This window comes from Notamacropus eugenii, chromosome 5, assembly GCF_028372415.1.
Source record: "Notamacropus eugenii isolate mMacEug1 chromosome 5, mMacEug1.pri_v2, whole genome shotgun sequence".
Lineage (NCBI taxonomy): Eukaryota > Metazoa > Chordata > Mammalia > Diprotodontia > Macropodidae > Notamacropus > Notamacropus eugenii.
The window spans coordinates 31,480,361-31,503,704 of NC_092876.1; the positions used below are offsets into that span (position 1 = coordinate 31,480,361).

Here is a 23,344-nt window from a genome sequence, read left to right on the forward strand (position 1 = left end):
AGGGAAGAGAAAGGAGGAGTAAGAGCCGCACTGGCCGCGTCCAGGTGCGGGGGGCGCCGAGGTTAGCGGCGTGCGCATGCGCAGGGCCTCCGCCCTAGGTGCGTGCAGCCTCGCCCTTCCTTCCTCACAGAGGGACGGGGAAAGCAGCGAAGAGCCGCCTTCAGGTGCGGAGGGCTGCGAGGTTAGGGGTGCGCGCATGCGCGGGGCCTCCGCCCCGGCCTAGGTGCGTGCGGCCCCGCCCTTTCCCCGCCTCCCTGCACCTCTGTTCCGCGGCGATTTGCGCGCAGGGGCTCAGAAGGTGGGGCGCGCGGCGGCGGCAGGACGGCTCCCGGGGACTGAGGAGCGAGCCCGTTGGGTGCCGGTGGGAGAGCGGGCGCGCCTGCGCACACCGAAGCCGCAGCCAGACCCCGTCGGCGGCCGCCGCGCTTCAGCCAACGACCGCGGCTGCTTGGAGCCCTCGCAGCGGCCCTCCCCCGCCCCGCCCCCCAGCGCGAGCCCCTCCGAGCCCTTCCGACCGAGCCGTTCCCGCCCCCGCCCCCCCTGCGCGGGCCGCGGAGGCCGTCCAATCGGCGGCGGCGGCGCGAGCCCCTCTTCCATCCCCTCCCCCCTCCGGTCGGCGGCGGCTCGCGCGGGGCGCTCGGAGCCGGGCCCAGGATGGGGCAGCAGCCACGGCACTTCCAGGCCCTGCTCCCCCTGCTGGGGGTCCTGCTCCTGGCCGGGCCGGCCGGGGGCTTCGACGGCAGCGCAACCAGGCCCAGCGGCGCCAAGGAGCAGGCCGAGCTGCAGGGTGAGGGGGGGCGGGCTGCCCCGGCCGGGGAGGCGGCCTGGAGGAAGTTCCTCTTTTGGATAAGAGAAGTGGGGTGGGTGGGCAGGCAGGGACAAAGGCGTGGCGGCTGGGCTGGCGGGGTGGGAGGCGGGCAGGAAGGGATAAAGGCGTGGCGGCTGGGCTGCGGGGTGGGAGGCGGGCAGGAAGGGATAAAGGCGTGGCGGCTGGGCTGCGGGGTGGGAGGGTGACTCCGCACCTGTCGTTTAACCTCTCGGCCTCAGTTTCCCCATTACAGGGGTGTTGTGAAGAATTGATTTGTCGGTCTGAAAAGCACCGCCCCAGCGTTCCTCGAGATTGTAGGGGGCCCGGTGCATTGGCCGTAGTTACCAGCTCGGGGGGCGGGACACAAATGCTGGTCAGAGCCCTCCGAGTGAGGCAGGTGCCCTGGGAGGAAGTACATTGCCCAAGTTCCTTGTACCAGAGGAGACTCAAGGAAATAAAAGTTGTTTTTTTTTAATTAATTAATTTAGTTTTCAACACTGGCTTTTATAAGCTTTTGAGTTCCACTTGTTTTTTCTCCTTCCCTCTCTCCCCTCCCCAGGACAGCACACAATCTGATTTAGGCTAACCTCTACACCAGCTGTCCTGTTACACATAGGGAATGAAGGGCGCTGGGGGTAGCCTTGGAGAGCGCTGGCTGGGCACCAGAGCCTTAGTTTGGGCTCCAGCAGGTTAGAAAGAGGCCAGGACCAGACGGGCCAGAGGCAGCACCTTCTGGCCCAGGGCAGAAATGCTGTCCCCACTGAGACATTGAGGCGGATCTTCAGGCCTGGGTGAACCACTGAGGTCCTTAGCCCAGGGTTTTGGTCATCTTCTGCTTGTTCTGGGTATATAGGTTGGTTCTCTCTGCAATACCCAGACTGTAACTTATCAGATTTCCTTTGAGCCATATGAGATAGGGGCGACCAAAGGTGGCCGTTGCTTATTTGGAAACTTGATCTACCTGGTTGGGCTGCCAACCATGTTCCAAAACTGGACGGTGAAAGAAGGTTTCTCTCCCCCATCCCCCTCCAGTCAGCTGAGATGAAAAGTTGTACAATAGCAGATCATGTGTGCATACCTGCTGACCTTTTAAAATATGTATTTCACTGTTAGACCAGTTGAATATATGCCCTCTCATATCTAAGGTCAGGGTTATTTGGGCAGTTCAGTGCAATATAACTGAAAGTAGAAAGATAGGCGTCCTTCTCCAGGATAAGAAAATAAATTTTTCTGGAGATTTGAAGGAAAATAGGTATGCTTTCTATTTCTGAAACAATTTGTAGAAGACAGTAGTGAGATGGTTAGAAGAATTAGGCACCTGAGTCGTGAGAGGCTGAAAACTGAAAAATTAACATGCTCATTGATGACCACAGAGAAGTTGGAATATGGACATTTGTACAGGAATGGCTAATTATAATAAGCAAAAGGCGATCTGGCCAAGGAGAATTTGTCATTTTCCAAATTGCGGGCTAAGAAACTCTTTATAGCAGTCAGTTAGGAATAGTAAGTACTGGGTCCCTGGGCCTTGTGGTGGTAGCCATCTGTATGTGCCAGTCACCTCATACACAAGCTTGGGCATTAACACCGAGTATGTGTTTTGATTCTTTAGTGGAATGTACCAGGAACTTCACAGTCACACCAATTGGGTCTCCAAGCCAGTCTTCAAGTGTCCTGCTGGTTATTAGTGAATTATCCAAGAGGTCTATTTTCTTTTTGGTAATTGGATCCAGTGGAAGGCATCAGTGAAGTCAAAGGCACAAAGGAGCCCCAAGTGAATAAGGTGCCAAGTGATGCAGAGTCCATTTTTAGTCTTGGCCCTGTCATTGACTTGGCAAGTCACTTCACCAGCGTGCCTCAGTTTCTTTATCACCTGAAGAATTAGGACTCAACGTTTTTTTAAGGGCCATGCTTGACTTTACAATCTGATTCTTGTAGTTTTTTCTCCTGGGTTTTGAGAGAGTGAACTTTTCAACAGATTATATAGTAAGGGTGATAAAAGGAATAGAATCTTAGAATATTCAAATTTAAAGGCACTATACAGGTCATGTAGTCCTACCCTCTAAATTAATATATAATGAAATTGAGGCCCAGAGGGAGCATGATGGCCAGGGGGGGAGGGGAGTTCCTTTTTCTATATCGCATGTCTGTATAATTCCCTGGTTGGTTATTGTGTACCCGTAGTCTACACTCGAAATTTACACTGTTCTCTAAATTTATCTGGTGGTCTTTGGAATCACCAGATTGAGAATTAGGTAATTATTGTGTTTCAGCTGGGTTTGAGGGAGTGTTTAGGAGGGATTAGTTTGGTAACAGCTTTGATGTATTTAAGGCAGTATGTTTGATGTTCCGGGAAGCTTAATTGTTATGTTTGAGGTCATAATGGAGCCCTTTCACAGAGGAAACTGGATTTTCAGGTTGTTACACTTGCCATTTTGAAATGCTTTTAGATTGTCTCTTGCTGATTGGGGTCTGCAGTGATGGGAAACTCGGAGTTTAGAGACTGACTGTGATAAAGTCCCCAGAACGAAGAGTTCCTGTACTTTGTTTTAGAACTGCCAAAAGTGTCTGGATGGATGTCTGGCTCTTTTCCACCAGAAACATTCCTTTCTGACTTGTCAGGACCTTTTTAGAACTGTCTTTCAGCTTGTGATGGTGAAAGCAGAGCTTTTCTTTTTCCTTCCTACTTAACCGACCTGCTCCTTTTTTTTTCTTTCTTTCTTTTTTTTTTTTTTTGTTACCTGTCCTTGAGGTCTGTAGTAGTTAATGCAGAACAATTGGTAGCCCTGGAATGGGCTGGGTTGAAACTGTTTACATGTCCACAGCCCTGGTAAGCAAGTAAGTTAGCCTTTGTTTGACTTTGTCTCAGGCTGAAGGTGAAGGAGTCAGTGCTTTGCCAAATAAGGAATTGAATCACTTATGATTCATGAGAGTTGGAGATTGCCTGCTGTGTCCAACTAAAATGACTTCATTAACTCCCTTGCTGTTCTCTGGAAGCCATCTCATCTTGGGGATATGAATGCTGACTCCCTGGTGACCCCCTTAGAGCCTCAGGAAATCTAGATTGTGAGTGGCACTACTTTTTAAGTCCAAAATAAGGATTACATTTCACTCTGGGGGTTCTGCCTGTCACAACTTTTTGGAAGGCTTGCAGTGCTATCTAGTGAATTAAGGAAATTTTTGAGTTTACTGGAATGAACAATTCTTGCACTTGACATATTTAAAATTAATATATAATATATTTTTAGTAGTAATGTATCTTTTAGTGTAATACCAGAGGCAGTGGTGGGATCCAGAACAGCATCAATATAGTGGGAAAAACTGAATTAGGAGTCAAGTAGCCTGGGATTTAGCACTCAACTGTTATGTCAGTAATGGGGGTTTTACTACTTAGGACTTTGGGGCTTTCTCTGTAAAATAAGGGGATTGGATAAGATGACCCACCAACATTTAAGGTTCTTTTGAGTCCTCATGTATGTGAGAGTAATTTCCAGCCTGGACATTAGGACTTGAGTGATTTTAAACATGGTCCAGCATATAGTATTTGGCATTGCTCCAAAAGGAGTCTAATTAAAGTTTTGTTTTTGTCTTTAAAGAATGAGGCCCAGTTTCTTGCCATGCTGTTTAGTTTGCTTTGGGGATGGTAGCTGTAGAAGGTGAAAAGCAGGTTTCCCAATTCTGTTTCAGGGATGGATATAGGGAGGTGTAGTTGCTTGCTCGTAGTTAAGATGATAGAAAGTGTTTTTTTAAAACATACCATGGAAGCAATCAGAGATTTTTCTGACTTTGGTAAAATAGTCTACCCCTTCTGCAAAGGATTAATGATCCTTATAATTCCAGTTTGGTTTGTTATTACAAATGCTATTCTTATTCCCATAAAGATCTGAGTTATTTGGAAAGTTTTTGTCCTGCCTGCTTACCATAATAATGATGACAACCAGACCTAGGAGAGGAAGTGTACTTGCCCAATTGGTGGATTCTGAGTTAATCTTGAAAGGAGATCGAAAAAGAAAGCAAATAACAGCTTTGGAATTTCACTTGATTAATTGTATTGTAAATGAGGTCCAGCTGGTCATCCTGGACTGAGGTTTATAAGGACTTTCTTCAGGAGGGCTTTAAGGATCTTTTCTTCTTTAATGGTGGGAGGGGTACTTAAAGCCTGAGTGAGCAAAGTATGTTTATCAGTCTGTCCAGTTTCCAGCATGACCTTTGTGCAGTAACTGACACCTAAATGATCAGGTTGGTTTATTTGTTGTTAAAAGAATTATTTTACTTGGTTGAACTGCTGGGGAGAATCAGGTTTTTGGATAAAAGTCGGATTGGGAAGGAGGGGAGGCGGGTCTTGTATCTTGCCCCATACATTGGTAGTCACTTAAACCTTGTTGATTTTCCTTCTTCTGTCTCTCTTACCTGGTCTTCCTGCTTGAAAGATCTCCTCCTAACTGGTATCTTCCCTCTAAACCCTGCTGTACTCCATGGCACTGTCATTCCTTTCAGGGCTTCCGCCATGACTCTTCTCTCCCCCCTCCAGCTTCTTGGAGCCTTCTCTTAAGGTTACCTTTCATCTACTCTGTAATAATATCAGATGAACTTATTTACATGCTTCTTTGTCTTCCCAGCACGTAGTGAGTGCTTCATAAATGCTTGTTGATAGATTGCCATAGATGAAGGGCAGCTGTCCTGTTACACCCGGACCTCCCTTTCTCCTGCTGCCGTCTAAATTTCTGCCTGGCCCTGCAGGCTGGCCATTCCATTATCCAGCTTCGCTTTGTTTTCTGTTTCTTCCCATCCCCCAAAGTCCCTCATGGCTTCTGCCTGATCTCTTCAAGACCACATTCAGTTTGAAGACCTGGCTGTGCCTTTTCCTCCTGCCTTCTCTTTTCTCTTCTTGGATCTGCCGTAGATACCCACACAATTTAGGACTGTTGTCTCAGATTGTTTGTTGTTTAAAGTGCTTCTAGTTTTGCTTCCCCAACTGGACCATTAAGTTTCTTGAAGTAAAGAGTGGTTCTTACTAGCTTCCTTTCTAGCCCCTGGTAGAGCACCTTCTTTGTATCATTTGACAAATTCAGTGCCTGCTGTGTGTTGGCACTGGGGACACAAAAGCAAAAATTAAGTAATCTCTGCCCTAAAGGAGCTTACATTCTATTGGGGAAGACAACAAATACACATATAAATACATATAAAGCATTTACCAAATAAATAGAAGATAAAAAAAATTGGGGGGAGGGAGACAACGAGCATGGGGGAACACGGAAAGACTTGCTGTAGATATTGACATTTGAAAGAAACAAGAAATCAAGAAATCCTGTGAGGCCGAGCTGAGAAGCGAGATTCCAGGCATAGAAAACAGAGGTGGAGATTGGGGGGAGGGTAGGAGGGTTGTTCCGGAGGAGCAGAAGGAAGGGCCAGTTGGGATGAGTTCTGGCATTCAGGAAGATGAATGTGAGGTGTATATTGAGGCTGGAAAGGTAGGTTGAGGCCAGCTGGTAAAGAGCTCCAAGGGCCAAAGTGGAGCAGAGAAAGGCCACCAAGTATTACTGATTAGGGCAGCAACAGAGGAAGACCTGCTACTTTTGGAGGAGGATGGATCGAAGAGGGAAGAGATGTGAAGCAGGGGGAAGGACTGGCCTGCTGTTTCTTATTTCAAGCCAGAGGCGATGAGGGCCTAGAATAGAGGATGTGGCCAAGTGAGTTAAAGAAGGGGATGGAGATCTAGAGGTAGAAGTGACAAACAGCTGATTGGATATGGGGAATGAAGCAGAGGGAAATTACTGATCACATCAAGGTTGTGAGCCTGAAGAGGAGTCAGTATAAGCACCTACTATGCATTAGGCACTGTGCTGCCAAGTCCTGGGGATACAAACAAAGGCAGAAGAGGATCTCACAATCTAATAGGAGAGACAGTATGCAAACATATGTATAAACAAGCTGTAGACAGAATAAATGGGAGATAATTTGTGAAGGGAAGTCACTAGGATTAAAAGGGACTAGGAAAGACTTCCTGTAAAAGGTGGGATTTTATTTGAGACTTGAAAGAAGCCAGGAACAGTGAAGATGAACAGGGAGAAGAGCATTCCAGGTATGGGGACAGCCAGAGAAAATGCCTGGACACCAAATCTGGACTGTCTTGGAACAAAAAAGAGGCCACCAAATGAGAAAGTGTAGGGAGCAAGGAAGACAGGGCCTAGACCGGAGCCTTGTACCATCCCCACCCCACACACACACTTAAGGGAGATGATCAGTGTAATAAAACAGAGTTCACTCCATCATGACTTGGCTGGTAATCTTCCTGATACACTTTCTGATTCTATCACTGTCACATCTTAGCCTCGAATTCATTCAGTGGTCTTGAGTCTGCCTCCTGCTGACTTCTCAAGCCCTTGTCTACACTGCTACACTTCTTTTCATCTGTTCTTCTCTCCTTTGCCCGGTATCCTTCTGTCTCCCTGTCACTCAGCTGGGTTTGTTTGTTTTTGCCTTTTGAGATCCTTCCCACCCTTTAAATTACCTTGGTGACTGCCTCTAGTATTTTGCCTTTACCCTGTTGATTGTAGTTACGTGTGTCCATCTTCCCTTCCAGGCTGGAGGCTTCTTCAGGGTAGGGGCCATGTCTTGGTTAGCACCATTGGGAGGTGCTAAATAGATGTGACTGGTAAAATTGTATTATCTGAAGAAAGTGCTTTAAGGATTACACACACATTTATTCAAAAGCTCTATGCAATTCCCTGGCTTCCTTCGAGAATAATCTGAAATCCCTCATTCTTTGGGAACTTTTCCCCTTTCAGACTACCTTCCTCTACTCTGTATATATCATATATGGACCTGGGTTATTTATATTTTCTTCCTCTTAGAAGGTGAGCTCCTTGGAACGAGGGACCTTTAGCTTTTGGGGGAAGGGAGCTGCACAGATTCTCAGTGCTTGGGCCAGATCCTTGATCATAGTAAGAACTTAATGAAGGTTAATTGATCAATTGATTTCTTGGCTGCTAGGGCTTCCGGATAGAAATACAATGAAAACCAGCTCTTTGCCTTGTTTCCATAGGGTAGAGAGTGAGGTGCAACAATTATAAAGCTTCATTCAGTAAGCGTTTATTAAGTGCCTCCTGTGTTTTAGGGCACTATGCTGAGCATATTAGAGAGAAATAAATTACTGTAAGTTGTAGATGGAGAGAACACCACCAATTAGGGGGATCCCATAGGAAATTACTTCTGAGTTAGACCTAGAAGGGAAGCATAGGATGGACTGGCATTCCAGGTGTGGGGGCCTGGCTGTGCATAGGTATTGGGCATGGGATTTAATGCTGAGTTATGGTTACATTCCCTCCACACCCCCAAGGTCAAACTGGAGCCGTATTGTATAGGGCTTTAGCTGCAAATGAGAAGGGAATGTTTGTTGAGGGAGATTTGGCCTCTGCTTGGATAGTTGGGGGTAGGAGGCTGAAGAGTGAAGAATGGGAAGTGATTCTGAGGTTATGCTCTTGGGTACCTGGAAGGATGGTGGTATACCCTAAACAGAAATAAGTGGGAGAAATTGTCATCTTCCAGAAGCATAAGCATATTCCCTAGTACCCTGAACTTTCATCTGTGATATGTTGGTAAAGGCAAAGCAATTTGTTGTCGTGGTAATAATTGTCCTTCCACTATGGAATGAACTCCTGAGTAAAATGAGTAGCACCTTGGCTTGCACTATTTCAATGACCTGCCTAATGACTTGGGGAAAATAGGATCACCTGATATAAAACTGAAAGGGACTTTGAGGTCTATTCCAACTCCCACCTTTTTTAAAAATTTATTTATTTTTTAGTTTTCAACATTCACTTTCATAACATTTTCAGTTTTAAATTTTCTCCCCCTCTTTCTCCGCCCCCCTTCCCAAGACAGCATGATCTGATATAGGCTCTACTTAAACATATTAAACATATTTTCACATTAGTCATGATGTAAAGAAGAATTAGAATTAATAGGAGGAACCATGAGAAGGAAGAAAGAAAACACAAAAAAAGGAGAGCAAATAGTCTGCTTCCATCTGTGTTCGGACTCCACGGTTCTTTTTCTGGATGTGGATAGCATTTTCCATCACGAGTCCTTTGGAGCTGTCTTAGATGCTTACATTGCTAAGAAGAGCTAAGTCTATCAAGGTCGGTCATCTCACAATATGGCTGTTACTGTGTACAATGTTCTGGTTCTGCTCACTTCACTCAGCATTGGTGCATATGAGTCTTTCCAGGTCTCTCTAAAGTTTTCCTGTTCATCATTTCTTATAGCACAATAATATTCCATTACATTCATATACCACAACTTGTTCATCCATTCCCCAGTTGATGGGCATCCCCTCCATGTCCAGTTCTTGGCCACGACAGAAAGAGATGCCATAAATATTTTTGTACATGTGGGTCCTTTTCCCCTTTTTTATGATCTCTTAGGGATACAGACTTAGAAGTGGTATTGCTGGGTCAAAGGGGTGTGCACAGTTTTATAGACCTTTGCAGCCCCTATTTTTAACCAAGAATAATAAAACATGTCAATTTAAGTTAATGTTTACAAAGTGCTGACTGCACTGCAGTCTCTCCAGAGAGAAAGAAACTTGGGCCCAGAAAGGTGAAATCCAGGAAGTACGGTGAATGGGTCAGGGTGACTTTGCTCAGTACAAGCCATGGAATTAAAGTGTGCTTGATTGAATACTCTGTCCCCTAAAATGCTTGAGGTGTGTGTCCTTGGAGTCAGCATTATTCCGTGTTGGTGTCAAGTCTGTCACCATTTGTGACAGCTGCTTGGGCTCTTTTCTGGCTGACTCTACTTGGGAGTTCTTGCGAGTGTCCCAGCTAGGTTACCTAGAGGGATGGACGCACTATGTAAGGGCAGAAAGCCGACAGAGCAGTTACTGAACTGTGGCCAGGATGGGCTTCAGGCATAGTAGAATCTCTTGCTTTTGGAAATAGAGACTTGAAGTCCAAATACCTTGCTGTTTGGAGCACCCAGAGCAGGAGAAAGGACTGTTTGTCAAGGCCAGAATCATGGCATGGTTCTGTTTTTCTAATTTGTTTAAAAAATAAAATTATCCCGAAACTGAAGGTGCAGCTACTAGGCAGTCTCATGTAGTGTAAATAGATGTTTCTGCTGACCTTCCCCTCCTCTCCTAGGCTTGGGTGGGGGGAAGGTGTGTACCGGCCCTGCTGATCAGGAAGCCTGAGTTGATTCAGTGCCTGGAACAGAGGACCCCTTGAGGACTGCTGTTGCTAATGTGAATTTCTATAAGTTGAGAATTGTCCTGAATTTTTAAAAGGTGATGTAGTCTGCCTTTATAAGGGAATAAGGCAGGTTGTATGTTTGAACCTAAAACTTTAGTGCCCTCTCTTAAGGTTAGTGCCACTCCAGTCCTTCAGCTGTCATGTGCTGATTTTCTTTCTTTGCTTAAAGCTCTCCCGGATTTCAGAACTTGTGTAACCTGTTTTGTGTGATACAATCAACAGTGCCCAGTCTGTTTCAGAATTACTTAATGGTTTATGCTTTAAATGCCTGCTGCCAGTATTGTGTGCTTTGCATCCGTTTCCCCACCCCAGTGGAACACACAATTTTTAAATCCTGGTTCCTAAAAGCAAACATCCTTCTTTAGTACTATAAGATGGCCTCAGACCCAGCACCCTGGCCAGGTGACCACTAATTACCTCCTTTCTCAGTTTTGGTTTTTTCATTTGGATGAGAATCATTGACTATTCAAGAAGGTACCTTCTAGCTGGGAATCACATGCTCTTGAAACAGTACTTTTTAGTCATACTTTTGATTAGCAGAAGAAATTGTTGTGATCATTGATTGTTCCTGTTTCCCAAGGCTGTTAGAATCTAATCTGTTTGTTGTATTGGGGTGTGTGGGTGTTAGGATTCTGACCCCTATAAGTGGGTGTGGGTGGATTCCAGAATGTATCTGTAAAGGAGGCTTGGCTTATGCAGAGAAACCTGGCTTATTTGAAATTTTACCTCAAATCTTAGTCTTTCTAGAGGAAAACGGTTTATGACTTCGACTTAAATGTCTTCTGACCTGGCTGCAGTTCTTTCCTTCATCCCTTGTGGCTGTTCCATAGTTAGGTTCTGGTCTTGGCCATAGAAAGTGGGTCCTCAGGGAAAGGACCCAGGAGTTGGAGGACCAAGGCTTCTGCTTGCCATGCCACTCTAAGTCACTGACCCTTTGAGTTTCCTCAGCTGGAACGTACTGAGAGTTCTCCTTGCAGACCTCTATGCAAAGCATGGAGGAGTCACACATTTAAGGACACATGAGGGGCCAAGGACAGAAAAGAGATTTGGAGGAGGAACACATAGGAAAAGATGGGACAGGGGGAGAGGGAGGAGAAGAGCAGGGAGCGTGGCATATCAACTGGGACATAGATCTTGAGTGGGATGGGATGAAGGTCCCCTCTCTCAGTCTCTAGTCAGGCCCCTGATCCCGTGGTCGTCCCTCTGACATTTGTTCTACTTTCACTTGGAGAATTTGTTTTTAGCTTGTTTTTTTCTACATTATTTTTGGTGGGGGCATGGAAGATAGCACTGAACTGCAGGCAAGAGAGAGCATGGTACTGTTCAGTAAAGTTAGCGTAGGTGTTATTTTGGGGGGAATGTGGATTTCTTTCAGTTTTCATAATGGAGATTTCTATAAAATGAGAACTGTCTATATGAATAATACTTGCCCTATGCTCCTGTCACTAGGGCTATCATGTGGCCTGGTGTGAGCATCAAGGTTAGGGGGTCACTCTGGGTAGTCAGTCTGACACAGCTAGTGGATGTTGCCATTTGAACCTCAGTTCCCCAACTTTGTCCAGTGCCCTTTCCATCATGATCCTCGGCATCCTCTCCATGTCAGCTGGTGTTATTAGGTGGACTGTAGTAACACCCTGACTGGTCTGCACCTGCCTGTCTTCTGTAGCTCCCTTCAATCAAATCTTCACACAGCTCCCACAGACTTCCCAAGGCATGACCATGTTACTCCCCTGCTCAAACAGACTCCCTCCTGCCTCTAGAATCAGTTACATTTAAGAACCACCGTAGTGTGGCTCAGACTTCTCCTTCCAGCCTTATTTCACATTCTGCTCCTTCGCTCATTATGATGTAGCCACGCTGGGTTACTAACTGTTCCCTGTCTCCCTTCACAGTTGTGTTCCTGCAGGATCTGGGTTCAGCAGACTGGCTGAGGCCTGATGGTATCACTTATTCCCTGCTTGAGCCTTTCTGGGCCTCAGTTTCCTTCTATGTAAAATGAAAGAGTTATCTGAGATGGGCTCTAAGAGGACCCAGGTGAAAGGGATTCTTTTCTATCTTACCATTCCCCCAAGTCCTTCAGCTCTCTTCTTCGTTCCTCTGGTATTCACTCTTTAGATTAGGCTTCATTACATAGATGGTCTACATGTTCTGCCCTCCTCCCTCTCAGCACAGTGAGGGCAGGGAACAGTGCACAGTAGGAACTTAATCAGTGTTCATTACTGACATACAAACAGAGGCTGCACTTGTAGTGTAATGTTGGGTGCTTGTTTTAAAAGTTTAAGCCCTCAGGATTTAGAGGAAGGCCAATTCTCAGCAGCAGAGTGAATCTGGCAAAGTGGATCAGCCAGTTAGTGTTTCTAATGGGTTCTGTCTGTGGATTTGGTTTTTGTTTGTGGCTTTGGGCATCTTCTGGAGGAGAAAAGGTGCTTCTAGTCAATAAGGAGAGAATCAAGTTCTTATTCTTGGTAACTGCTTAGACTAGAATGAATCTGTTGAGGAGGATCAATGAGAGTGTTTTGGTTTGGTTGTACATCAGACCTTAAACTGTTTTATTAAATTCTGATGTTGGCTATATGAAGCATCCATCAGTATTTATGGAATGCTTCCTCTGTACCTAGTAAAATTGTGCTTTGGGGGAGATAGAGGAGACCACCTCCAAAAGAATCTCCATCTTCCAGTTTATGGACTAGCCCTGAATGCCAGAAGAATAGAATGCCCTGTAATGTTTAAAAGAACAGATAATGGTAAGATAATAAGCGTGTGCATGATAGTGTGAAACAAAACAGAGAAAAGAGAAATGGAGTGAGCCAGAGTGCAAGGGAAGGCTTCCATGAAGAAGGACTGACTTGACTGGAGCTTGGAAGGCTGAAGAGATTGTGAATGTGTGGAAAGAAGTGGGGAGGACATTCAGACAGTGGCCACAATGGTGGTCGAGGGTGTTGACCCAGGTTATGTTGGTAACTTGTAGAAAATAAAGCTGGCGGAGGGTAGGGTCCAGTTCTGCTCCCCCGATAGGGGTGGGGGGCGGTGGCCCAACAAGGACCTTGGCAGACAGACCTGCCATTTGGGCGACAGGCTGTGGAGGTCCTTGAGCAAGCAGGCCATGTAATGATTGCTCACTGCTCTAGTAGTGAGAGGTGGAGTGTAGGATGGGTTGGAGGGGAAAGTGCAAGACCAGCGAGGAAGAGGAGCCAGTGCAGTTAGCAGGCTAAAGGTCTGCCCTAGGCCGAAGACCTTGGAGATGGAAGAAATTCCTCCTTATGATAAGATCCCACATCCCAAGTAACCAGAAGAGAATGTCTAGAAGGTTCTACTTAGCTTTTCTTTCTCTGTGCACCTGAAAGTACTTGGGTTGGTATGTTTGCCTTTAGTGTTATTATCAAAATGAACATTTCCCTAAGTTGTACCCAGGCGGACACCATTAACATTAGCGTGCCACATTCTTGTTCTTCAAAGAACAATGAGGGCTCACTTGGATGCTCTGCTTGACATTTACAAAGTTGTTTTCCCTCTACAACCCTGCTGTATAAAAAAATCAATTGAAGACACTGCGGATGTTACCTTTGAGAACAGTCCTCTGGGGAGGGAGACATAATAGCTGTCTTTCAGGTGACTGTACATTTGTCTTGTGCAAGGAGGATCTGAGCTCTCTACTTTGGGGGTGACGTTGGAGAAAAGTTGGTTTTGGCTTGATGTGAAGGAACATCTCCCATCAGTCAAAACTGGACCAAAACATAACAGGCTGCCTGTGAAAAGACTGAACTGTGTCCGGAGGTCTTTCTGGTGCCAGAATTTGGTGAGGCCAGCACTGTCCCCACTCTTTCAGTGAGAGACTGTGACTTGCCTACAGTCCAGGACTAGAGCCTGCAGCTTCTGACTTCATCTGCTGTATTTTTTCTAAAACACTGTGCTAACTTTCAAATTTTGCATGAACTGTGCTGTTAGAGGTTACCTCCTAGTAGCTATGGAATGTGGGGCTTTAGGAGGGGATGTTAACATGCCAAGTTAAGTAGGTTTAATTTTTGTGTATTTCAGACTTGTGTCGTGTCCCAAAGGTGGTAGGTAGGTGCCGAGCCTCTATACCGAGGTGGTGGTATAACGTTACAGCTCAGGCTTGCCATTTATTTGTCTATGGAGGTTGTGACGGAAATTACAACAATTTTCTGACTCGAAAAGACTGTCTCAAAGCATGTGATGGAGTCACAGGTAAGACAGTAGTAGTAGGACTTAGGAACTAAAATCTCCAGTTTCCCTGGTATATTTACTGGTTCCTCACCATGACCTGAAAGAAAAGTGTTTTAAAACTGAGGAATATGAAGCACCCTCATCCAACCACTGAAGCAGTTTGTGTGTGCAGAGCACAGATGTGTCAACAAATTTGAACATCAATACACAATCTTCCTCCCTGGCTGGCCTTGGGAAAACCACTTCTCTCTGGGTCTCCATATGATGGGGTTGGACTTGATGACCTCTGGGGTCCCTGCCAGTCCTGGGTCAAAGTACCAATACCAAGCAAGTGAAAAAAACACATGAGGGGGCCTTGGAGAGTGGCCCCAAGGGCAAGCAGGGATGGCCCACCAGCAGTCTAGGGTACAGTATGAAAAAGCACAAACGTGTAGGTTGATGGTTCTTAATTTGGGGACCCCTCCACCCTTTCCTTTTAACTAATGGACTAGAGCTCTCTACAGCATTCTCTAGAGGGAAGGAGGAAGAGAGTAGTGCCTAGTATGTGCTGAGCACTAGGATAAGTGCCTTAGAACTATTATCTGATTGGACAGAATTAGGCCCTAAACAGTAACACCCACACAGAGCAGTCACATACACGCTACCAGGCATTGGGCTAATAAGCACTGAGCATGATTCAAATGGGGGAGAAAACATGTAAATGACTAGGTCTGTAACACAGTCTGTCCTGAGAGATCCAAACAGGGAAGGCGCTGGGGCTTGGGTGTCCCCTGGAAAGGGATCCTGGAGCAGGCGGGGTTGGAGCTAAGAGGTATAAGTGAGGAAGAAGCCAGGGCAGAGTCTGGCAATGGAGAGCTGTGTTCAAGGAGCTGCCAGGAAGCTAATGCTGCTGGGTCCTAGAATGTGTGGAGCAGAGTAAGGGTGAGGTTAGGAAGACAGGAAGGAGCTGGTTTGTGAAAAGAGCTTTGTATCCCAAGCCTGCAGGGAATTGGTGATGCAGCCAGATGTACCCTTTAGGAGCAGTGCTTTGGCATCTGAGCGGGAGAAGAAACCAGGCAGAACAAGCAGGTTAGAAACAAGATCCTATGCCAGGATTTGTGCTTGTGTGATTGGAGGTAGTAGGGATGTAGATTTGGCAGAAGTGGCCGTGTCGGGCGAGTGAGAGTGAGGCGTTGAGGATGAGCCTGGGAGGCTCTGGGGACACACTGGACACGCCAGGCCTTAAGCCTGGAATCAGGAAGCCCTGGGTTCAAATCTAGCCTCAGACACTTAGTAGCTAGCTGTGTGACCTTGAGTGAGTCACTTAACCTCTTCTTGGCTCAGTTTCCTCAACTGTGAAGTGGGGTTAATAACCTCCCAGGGCCATTGTGGGAGTCAAATGAGATCATCTTTGTAAAGCACTTAGCAGAGTGCCTGGCACATAATGTCACCTAAAAAAGTGCTTATTCCCTTCTTCCCTTCCCTGGACAGGCATCGGGAAGCTCAGAAGAGGAGAGGGTTGCAGGGCTGGGGTGGGGGAGTACTGTTTTGGACAGATTTGCAGGTTAAGGTATTCACATGTTTCATGTAGTGCCCAGGAGGGAGACCAGGGCTGGGGGTGTGGATTTGGTAATCATCAGCATAAAGTGCATCATTGAACCCCATGGAAGTCGATGAGGTCATGAAGTGGCAGAGCGACCGTAACCGCTAAGCATTGTTCTGTCATTTCTCTTAGGTAAAAAGAGGAGGGCCCCCGGCCCCCAAATGTGGGTTGTGGAGTGCCAAGTGTGCTAGGAAGCCTTGATCTCCTTCCTCGCCTGCTCTGTACTGAACTAGAAGTAGGAAGGGAATTTTAACAGTCTTAGGCAGCCATCTTTGTAAAAGATCATGCATTCCTCTGTCCTCTGAGGCCCAGAATTTAGCCTTGGGGTGGCTTGGTTGTTATTCTGCACTTTGTTCTTGGTCCTCCCAGCCTTCTCTGCTTTGTGATTCTTTATATTCTTTTAAATGGAGTTTTCTGTCCCCTGCCACTGGCTGCTGTGAGTGGTCTTGCCCGAAGTACCCTCAGTCTCCCTCTTCTAAGTTGAAGGTTATAGTCTTCTGTGTGTTGAGGTTTAGATTCTACAATTGGGACTGGTTTTCAACCATGGGAATTGGCCAGGTTGGGCACAAGACAGGCGAGATAAATTCACTTAGAGGCAGAGTAGATAAAATAGATTTGACATCTATGAAGGTTTGGGTTCACATTCTGTTTCTAACACTAGCTGTGTGACCTTAGGCAAGTCGTTAGCCCTCTCTGTGCCTTAGTCGCCTCATCTCTAAGATGAGGCTAGTTCTAACACCTCTAGTGTCTGCCTCACAAAATTTTGATTGTAAGACTTCAAACTTTAAAGACCTCTATAAATGCCAATTATTTCTGATCATCCAGACTCTTTGCTCTTCCCTTTTCTTTGCCTGCCTAATGTTATACCCCTTTAGTGTGAATTGTCCCTACTCACAGCCTGCAGGTGCTGAGCAGGGACTGGACAGTCAGTTCAGAGTAGTCTGTTTTTCCTGAGTTTTCTGTGGCCGCTCTGTACTCTGAATGATGAAGCCAACCATATTGTCTATTTCTGTAGTTAGAATATTTGCCCATAGATAACAACGGTGGATTGTTGTGTGCCTCACAGAGCAGGGTCTCCCATTACCTAAGCCTTCTGCTTGCTTTACCTGCCTGTGGTGGAGTCTAGGCTACTAATGTGACTCTAAGGCACTCAGACAGTTTCCCTGCACAGGATGGGATTTGCCCTGGGGTACCCATGAGGGTGGGGGAAGATGACAGAGTTAGTTATGACAGATTAACTTTATTTTGGCTGAATTGCCCCCAGTCAGTTTCTAATGGCAGCAAGTTTTTGTTCCCTCTAGAGAACTCTGCTAATGAAGCCCCAGCCAAGAGGAGTGGAGCGCATGAACCTAGCCCAAGTGGTAGGTTTAGGGAGGAACTGGGCTGGAAAGAGGACCCACCATCTATCCAGACAGAGTGTTGTCAAAGACCGTTTCAAGTCTAGGGTTTGTGAGCCCATTCAGAAAGGACAGAGCTGGGGTGGGGGTGCTGGGGAGGGGAGAAATCAACTTTCAGCTCAGATGTTTTCTTTTGGAAAGTAATATCACAGCTGTGATAAGGTCCTTGCCTCTCCTTTGTTGCCCTGCCAGTCTGAAATGTAATACAAAATGGCATTTAAGTCCAGGAGAGACAAGAGTCAGAAAAGGGAGCTAATTTTGCACAGGGATGGATGAGGGAAAGCTTCTTGGAGAAGGTAGCCATGAACTGTGGGTAGGATTTCACTGTTCAGTCCTAGAAAACATGACTTTTATGGTGGTTGCTTAGAAACTGTAAAGGATAACTAGTCAATTGCCCCAGGATGTGAATGGCTAACCCTACCTGTGTTGTTTGATGCCCTGTGTCGTCCCCCCCCCCCCCCCCCCCCCCCGGCTCCTCAGTCCCATTGCAGTCCTTGATCTCAAGCTTTGTTTGTGCTAGGTTGCTTTGTAGCCCTGGCAGCAGCTGTCCCATACCTCTTGTATGCTTAAGGATACAGCCACGAGCCTGGGTGAGTGGTTCTATAGCTGGGTGCCAGGGGTATGATGGGATGAATTTGATTATCCTGGAGTTCCATACTACAGAGCCCTCCTAAGGACAGATCTTCCCTGGTCTACTGTTAGACCTGGGCGGATAGATGGACTGTCAGCCACCTCTGGTCCTCTCACTCTGGGCCTGAGACTCCAGTACAGGCGCACCCCTCTTCATGTTGCCCTGACCCAACAATGATGCAATCCCAATCGTGTTATTAATCGATTTTAACCAAACCCCCTAAATCCTGTTGGAACATTGTTTGAGTTATCTCCTGAGGCAGAACAGGTGATAACCCAGGCTAGCACTTGAGCTCCAGCCTTGCTTCGGGCAGAGCTTTTCCTCCCATGAATCAGTGGTGTCACACTCAACAGACATGGGCTGCTCACAAGACCATACTAAGGATCCCTACAGGCCTCATATCACTTAGTTTTAAGTGAAGTGTTAAACCTGTATTTTATTGATTTACTTAGTTAAATATTTCCCAGTTATTTTAATTGGATTCAGGACACACTCAAGAGTCTTGTGGACTATGTGTTTGATACCTCTGCTATAGACATGCTCCTGTGGTGCCAACTGTCCCCTAATGTTGTTTTACCTAATAGCATGAATTTCTGAAACTAATAAGAAGAACTCACATTTGCACACCCTTTCCTGTACCACTTTTGGGATCATGGTGCAAGTATTGTTAGCTCTGTTTTGCCGGTGAAGAAATGAAGCCTGAGAGGTGGAGTGATTTGCCCAGGCCAGGAAGTGCCAAGCACCAGGTTTTGAACCCAGGCACTTGGTGATTTCCAAGTATGGTGCTCTTTCCACTGTGCAGAATTATCTTTCATTGTTAAAGGGGGTTAGATATGCCTGTATTGAGGTTCAGTTCATTCTCATTACCAGTTGATGAGAACTCTTCTGCAGTGATAGTCTTTTTGTACCTGTTTCCACAGTGTTACTATTGTAGAATCAAGCCTTTCTGTGTGTCAGGATTTTGCAAGGATGGGCTCATATTATGAATTCCTTAAATTGGAATCTCCAGTATGATGTTAAGTCACTGAATTTTTTCTGCTGTATACCTACCTATGAAGTTAAGTTAATCGTTGTTCCAGGTATTGTGCATTTTTTGGAAGTATTAAATCTGAAATGAATTTCTTGAAGAGGGTGGAGATTTAGATGGGAGGGCTTCCTGCCATATTGAACATGTACCTTCCCTATGCTGCAGAAAAGTGCCTATGTTAGGCACTAGAGATAGGTCAGCTCATAAAGTTTGAATTGTCCTTGGTTCCATTGGTAAGGCATTCTACCAGATTGTATTTTGGGGAGATCTGCAAGCTGTGACAATAGATTTCTAGCTAGATTTGATGAGAGAGCTTGTCTTCCCAGCTCTGGCTTCGGTGAAAACTGTGAGGTTATCCTAGACAGGTGTGGAAGTCCTGGAAAGGCCTCATCAGGCTTGGCTGGGAGTTACTACTGGGGACCTGCTTAACTTTGAAAGCATGTTTTTGTGGTGCCAGTTTTCTTAAACATAAATGTTTTTTGTTGTAGCTCCCCCAAAACAAGATTCTGAAGTATCTCCTGGTAACGATTTCAACTATGAAGGTAACTTTTAAGATAACATGTAGCTAATTTATGTAGCGATACTGTTTAACATAAAAATTTGACATGAATTCGGTGGGGGCTGTAGCTGCTTTGAGAACTTTGGAGGGGAGGGGGCAGGTTCACATGAGAGGTCTGCTAGTGGTCTGCTTACCTAAGGGAGAAATGGCTTGTGTTTGAATAGGCTTGAGACATAACAGGATTTTCACTGATTTAATGTGTATATTAGAAAAATGTGCATTGAATGCCTTCATTGTACTTCACTGTGAGGGACCTTTTGGTCTAGTGAAGATCTCTGTATGTGGGTGAAGAAGGGAGTGGGGTCTGAGATACCCATACTGACCACACACCATTAGTAGTGCTTTTTCCTCATATCTTGTGGTTATACAAATGGGATTTGAAAGGCAGTCTGACAGGCTCTGACTTTGCAAGGAGATTATTGTATTTCTCAGGAATTTGGGCCATCAATTGCAAAGCCTAGACTGATGGATAATGTCGGTCATCTGTTGCCAGAATACTGTGCAGCCAAAGCAGTCACCGGCCCTTGCCGGGCAGCCTTCCCCCGGTGGTACTTTGATGCTGAGAAGAACACCTGTGCTCATTTCATCTTTGGAGGGTGTCGAGGCAATAAAAATAGCTACCTGACCCAAGAAGACTGCATGACAAAATGTTTCGGTAAGTCTGGAGTACTCCAGCAAGGTGTTGTTGTGCATGGGAGACCAAAGGTATTGGACTGAGACGCCCTCTCCTTTCTGCTGGGTGGTGGAGAGTAGGAGGGTTGGGTTGGCCCTGGGAACTAAAGGGGGCCTCAGCAGTTGGAGTGGGCCCGAGTCAGGTAGCAGGTCCCTGAAGCCTCAGGAAATTCAGTGGAAAGTTCCTTCCCTTTGCTCTTCCAGACTGTTGAGTCCTTTTAGGCAGCAGACATTTGAGAAAAAGTTGTAGGTAAATAGATGGTACCCAGTCTTTTCTTGTGTGATTTCCCAGCCAATCTTTGTTCTTCTTTCAGGCAAGCGTACCCATAAATCATCTCATCCTGTTATGCCACATTCCACTGAAGGTAAAACGTCCTTCTGATTGTCTCTGATAAAGCTAGCTCCCTCCTCACCAGAGCCTGCTTCTGCACTCTTGGTCATTCTTGGGTCAGAACTTGGGGTCTCCTTCCTTGCTAACATAATAGAACCAGAGAGGGCTTCTTTTTATTCTTGTTCCTGCACGAAAGGGGCAGATCAGGCTGTAGCCCAGATGAATGATGTCAGCAACCACCCCCAGGGCCGCAGGCCTGACATAGAATGAATATGGTAAAAAAAAAAAGTTCCTTGAGGCTAAGGGGCAGGGTGGGAGGGTGTGGAGGCCCATTGCCAACTAACACTAAGAAACAACTTGATACCTGTGCTAAATGGGAAAACTTCTTGGACCACCCCGAGGTAGGATTGCTTCCTTTGGGTCCTATATCTCTGTGGGGAGTGCAGAGGGCTGTCTGTCTACAGTTGGGGATCAGTGACTGGCCTTGTTTTTCCTGTGGAAGCTCTTTGACAAGTCACTGGGTCTCTGGTGTTTTGGGCTTGGCTCCTCATCATGAGATGTTTGCATAGGCTCACCAGCAGACACAGGCAGCTCCTGAGACCCTAGTTGTTAAGTTTGAGGGGTCTCAAACTTATTATTACCCTAATAGTGCCCAAGGGGAAAGCTCAGGCACCCCACGGGTGGATGAGCTGTTCCAGGTGGGCAGGTCACCCTGGCCAGGCCACATTCCACAGGAGCAGTGCCAGCTGGCATCATTCTCTGCCTGGCCAGTGTTACCAGCAGCTGAGTACCCACTTCTGGCTTCTGGGCAGTTCAGTACAAGAGGGCCCAGCACCTCTCAGCACTGCCCTGGGTCTTTCTGCTTCAATTCTTTGCCAGCCTGGGGGTTACCAAGGCCCCAGAGAGCTGAGTGCCCCCTGTATCCCAGGCTCTTGGGAGCCACAAACTAAGTGCCTCTGGAGTTGAGGGATGTGGTTCCTGAAAACTTGTACTACAGACTTGGGGCTCCCTTGGGGGAGGCATCCCAGAGAGTTTCTGAGCATCCTGAGCATGGGCTCCTGCTCCTTTCAGTTGGAAGGCATTCTTCTTTGGAAGTGCTCCCTCTTTCCCAGGATCCTTCTGGGAAAGTAAATAAAAACCCTAGAAAAGGATGTTCCTCCGGAGTCAGAGTAATAGAAGAGACCAGGGGTGGGGGGCACTGCTTCTAAGCCTGTCTCTCACACCTGCTGGACAGAGCTTCATTCTTTGGGGCTACAAACACTGCACCTGCACCTTTTGTTACCTCCAGCTATGGCCCTGGCAGTGCTGCTGGCAGTGATGGCAGCTGTCCTTCTGGGAGCAATGGTGGTCATCTTTATCAAGATAGCCCGGAAGCACCAGACAAGTGCCTTCAACACGGTGTGGAACCCTATAGATGACAAGGAGTACCTGGTGAAGAGTGCCTACACCCTCTGAGGGAGCTGAGGGTGCCCCACCCGGCAGGCAGCAGCATCCCCCTGCCCCGTCCTGCTTGGCTTCTGGCCCCTTTCCATGCAAGCTGCCACAGAGCACAAAAGCCCTCAATGATGTGTAAATATGAGAAATTGTCGGGTGAGGGGAAGAAGGGAGAGCAAATTGTAGAAAGGCCGTGTGTTGGTTGTGTTTATTTCCTCCTTCTTAGTTTTTTAAGTGTGATTGATTTGTGTATGATTTTTGTAATTCCAAGAGGCAAGTGAGCACACCTCCTAGTTTGTTTGGGGGGGTGGGGGGAGTTGGGAAAAGGGCATTTTGGTTTAGAAATATTTTTAAAGAAACAATTTTTATTTTACGATTCTGAAAGGGAGGGGGTAGAGCAAGAAACGTGGAATATGAATAAAAGTGCCTTCTCTTTGAAAATACATTTCAGCTGATGCTCTTTCTTGAATATATACCTCATGAACAAACCCTTCTGTATTTCTGCCTTCTCTCTGTGGCCATCCCACAGAACAGTTTAGGGATGGTAGTTCACGTGTCTTTAGGGTCACTTTCTTCTTTCTGGGATGCAAGCAGCATATAAGCATCCCCTTTTTATGGAAGATCTCCTGTCTTCAGACCTAGCTCACAGGTGAGATGCCCACTTTGGGCACCAGCACCTTCCCACCTGGGAATGAGGACTGCATGCCATGGCGCAGAGCAGAGAACGACTCAGATGTAGGCAGGCTTTGTCTTGACCAAAGCCCTGTTGTGCTGGTGAGAACTGCCCGGCTGTGCCTACCTTAAAGGAAACACCTCGTCTAGTCCAGTCATCCTCATTTTCTAGATGAGTTCCCTGAGACCCGAAGACAGGAGGGGTCTTGTCCAATATCACACAGCAAGCCAGGCTTGGAGTGGGCATCAGATCAGATCTTATTCTCTCTACTCCCATGCTTGCTTCCCCCAGGCTTGGGGCTGTGTTCCCCAAGGTTCTCAGTGGCTCTGGCACGGTTACGACACTCCTCCGACAAAACTTCAATTCTGAAAAGCCCTGGTGAAACGTCCTAGACATTGGCCTTTTACCTGGGAAATGACCCCTTGTCAGATACTTGCCACTGACGCCAGGGTTGATCCTGTTGTCTGCTGGGTGTTCATTTCCTGCTTCCTTGTAGGGACTGGTTTCTTCTCCCTCGTCCCTGCCCAAAACAGGTTTGACCTGATAGCAACATCTGAGCAAACCCTGAGATCTGGAAACCTTGGGGCCAGTGCCTGGCTCTGTGTCTCCAAATCCATGGGCTGTGGGGCCCGGCAGGGTGAGGGGTGGGAATGGCCAGCTCTGCCTTGTCCCCAGGTGTCACCTCTAACCGGGTCAGCTGGGCCCTGTGGAAGAGCGGAGGGAGAAACAGATAAGACTCAGACACTCACTGTGTCACCCTGGCTGAGTCATTCACATCAGCGTCATTTCCCTCACTT

At 46.7% G+C, this 23,344-nt stretch overlaps 1 protein-coding gene across 5 annotated transcripts; it reads left to right on the top strand.

The window, feature by feature from the left end:
- Positions 1–61: 61 nt before the first annotated feature.
- Positions 62–22,317, top strand: SPINT2 (serine peptidase inhibitor, Kunitz type 2). 5 transcript variants are annotated; one of them, XM_072608287.1, is made up of 7 exons: positions 62–164; positions 14,092–14,262; positions 17,125–17,184; positions 19,367–19,420; positions 19,931–20,092; positions 20,424–20,474; positions 21,729–22,317. In XM_072608287.1, exons 1-7 carry the CDS (start codon positions 77–79, stop codon positions 21,893–21,895), a joined length of 753 nt encoding a protein of 250 aa, XP_072464388.1. In that variant the 5' UTR covers positions 62–76; the 3' UTR covers positions 21,896–22,317. The 5 variants fall into 5 exon arrangements, with proteins under 5 accessions (XP_072464388.1, XP_072464393.1, XP_072464391.1 ...); XM_072608292.1 differs by lacking the exon at positions 62–164 and adding an exon at positions 655–787; XM_072608290.1 differs by lacking the exon at positions 62–164 and adding an exon at positions 655–787 and having other exon boundaries at positions 14,092–14,118.
- Positions 22,318–23,344: the final 1,027 nt, after the last annotated feature.

Bases quoted from the DNA above. Each gene is read 5' to 3' on its own strand.
- SPINT2 (XM_072608292.1), top strand. From the start codon at position 655: ATGGGGCAGCAGCCACGGCACTTCCAGGCCCTGCTCCCCCTGCTGGGG. The intron at 788-14,091 runs GTGAGGGGGGGC...TGTGTATTTCAG, and splicing joins GGAGCAGGCCGAGCTGCAGG to ACTTGTGTCGTGTCCCAAAG. The intron at 20,093-20,423 runs GTAAGTCTGGAG...TTCTTCTTTCAG, and splicing joins CTGCATGACAAAATGTTTCG to GCAAGCGTACCCATAAATCA.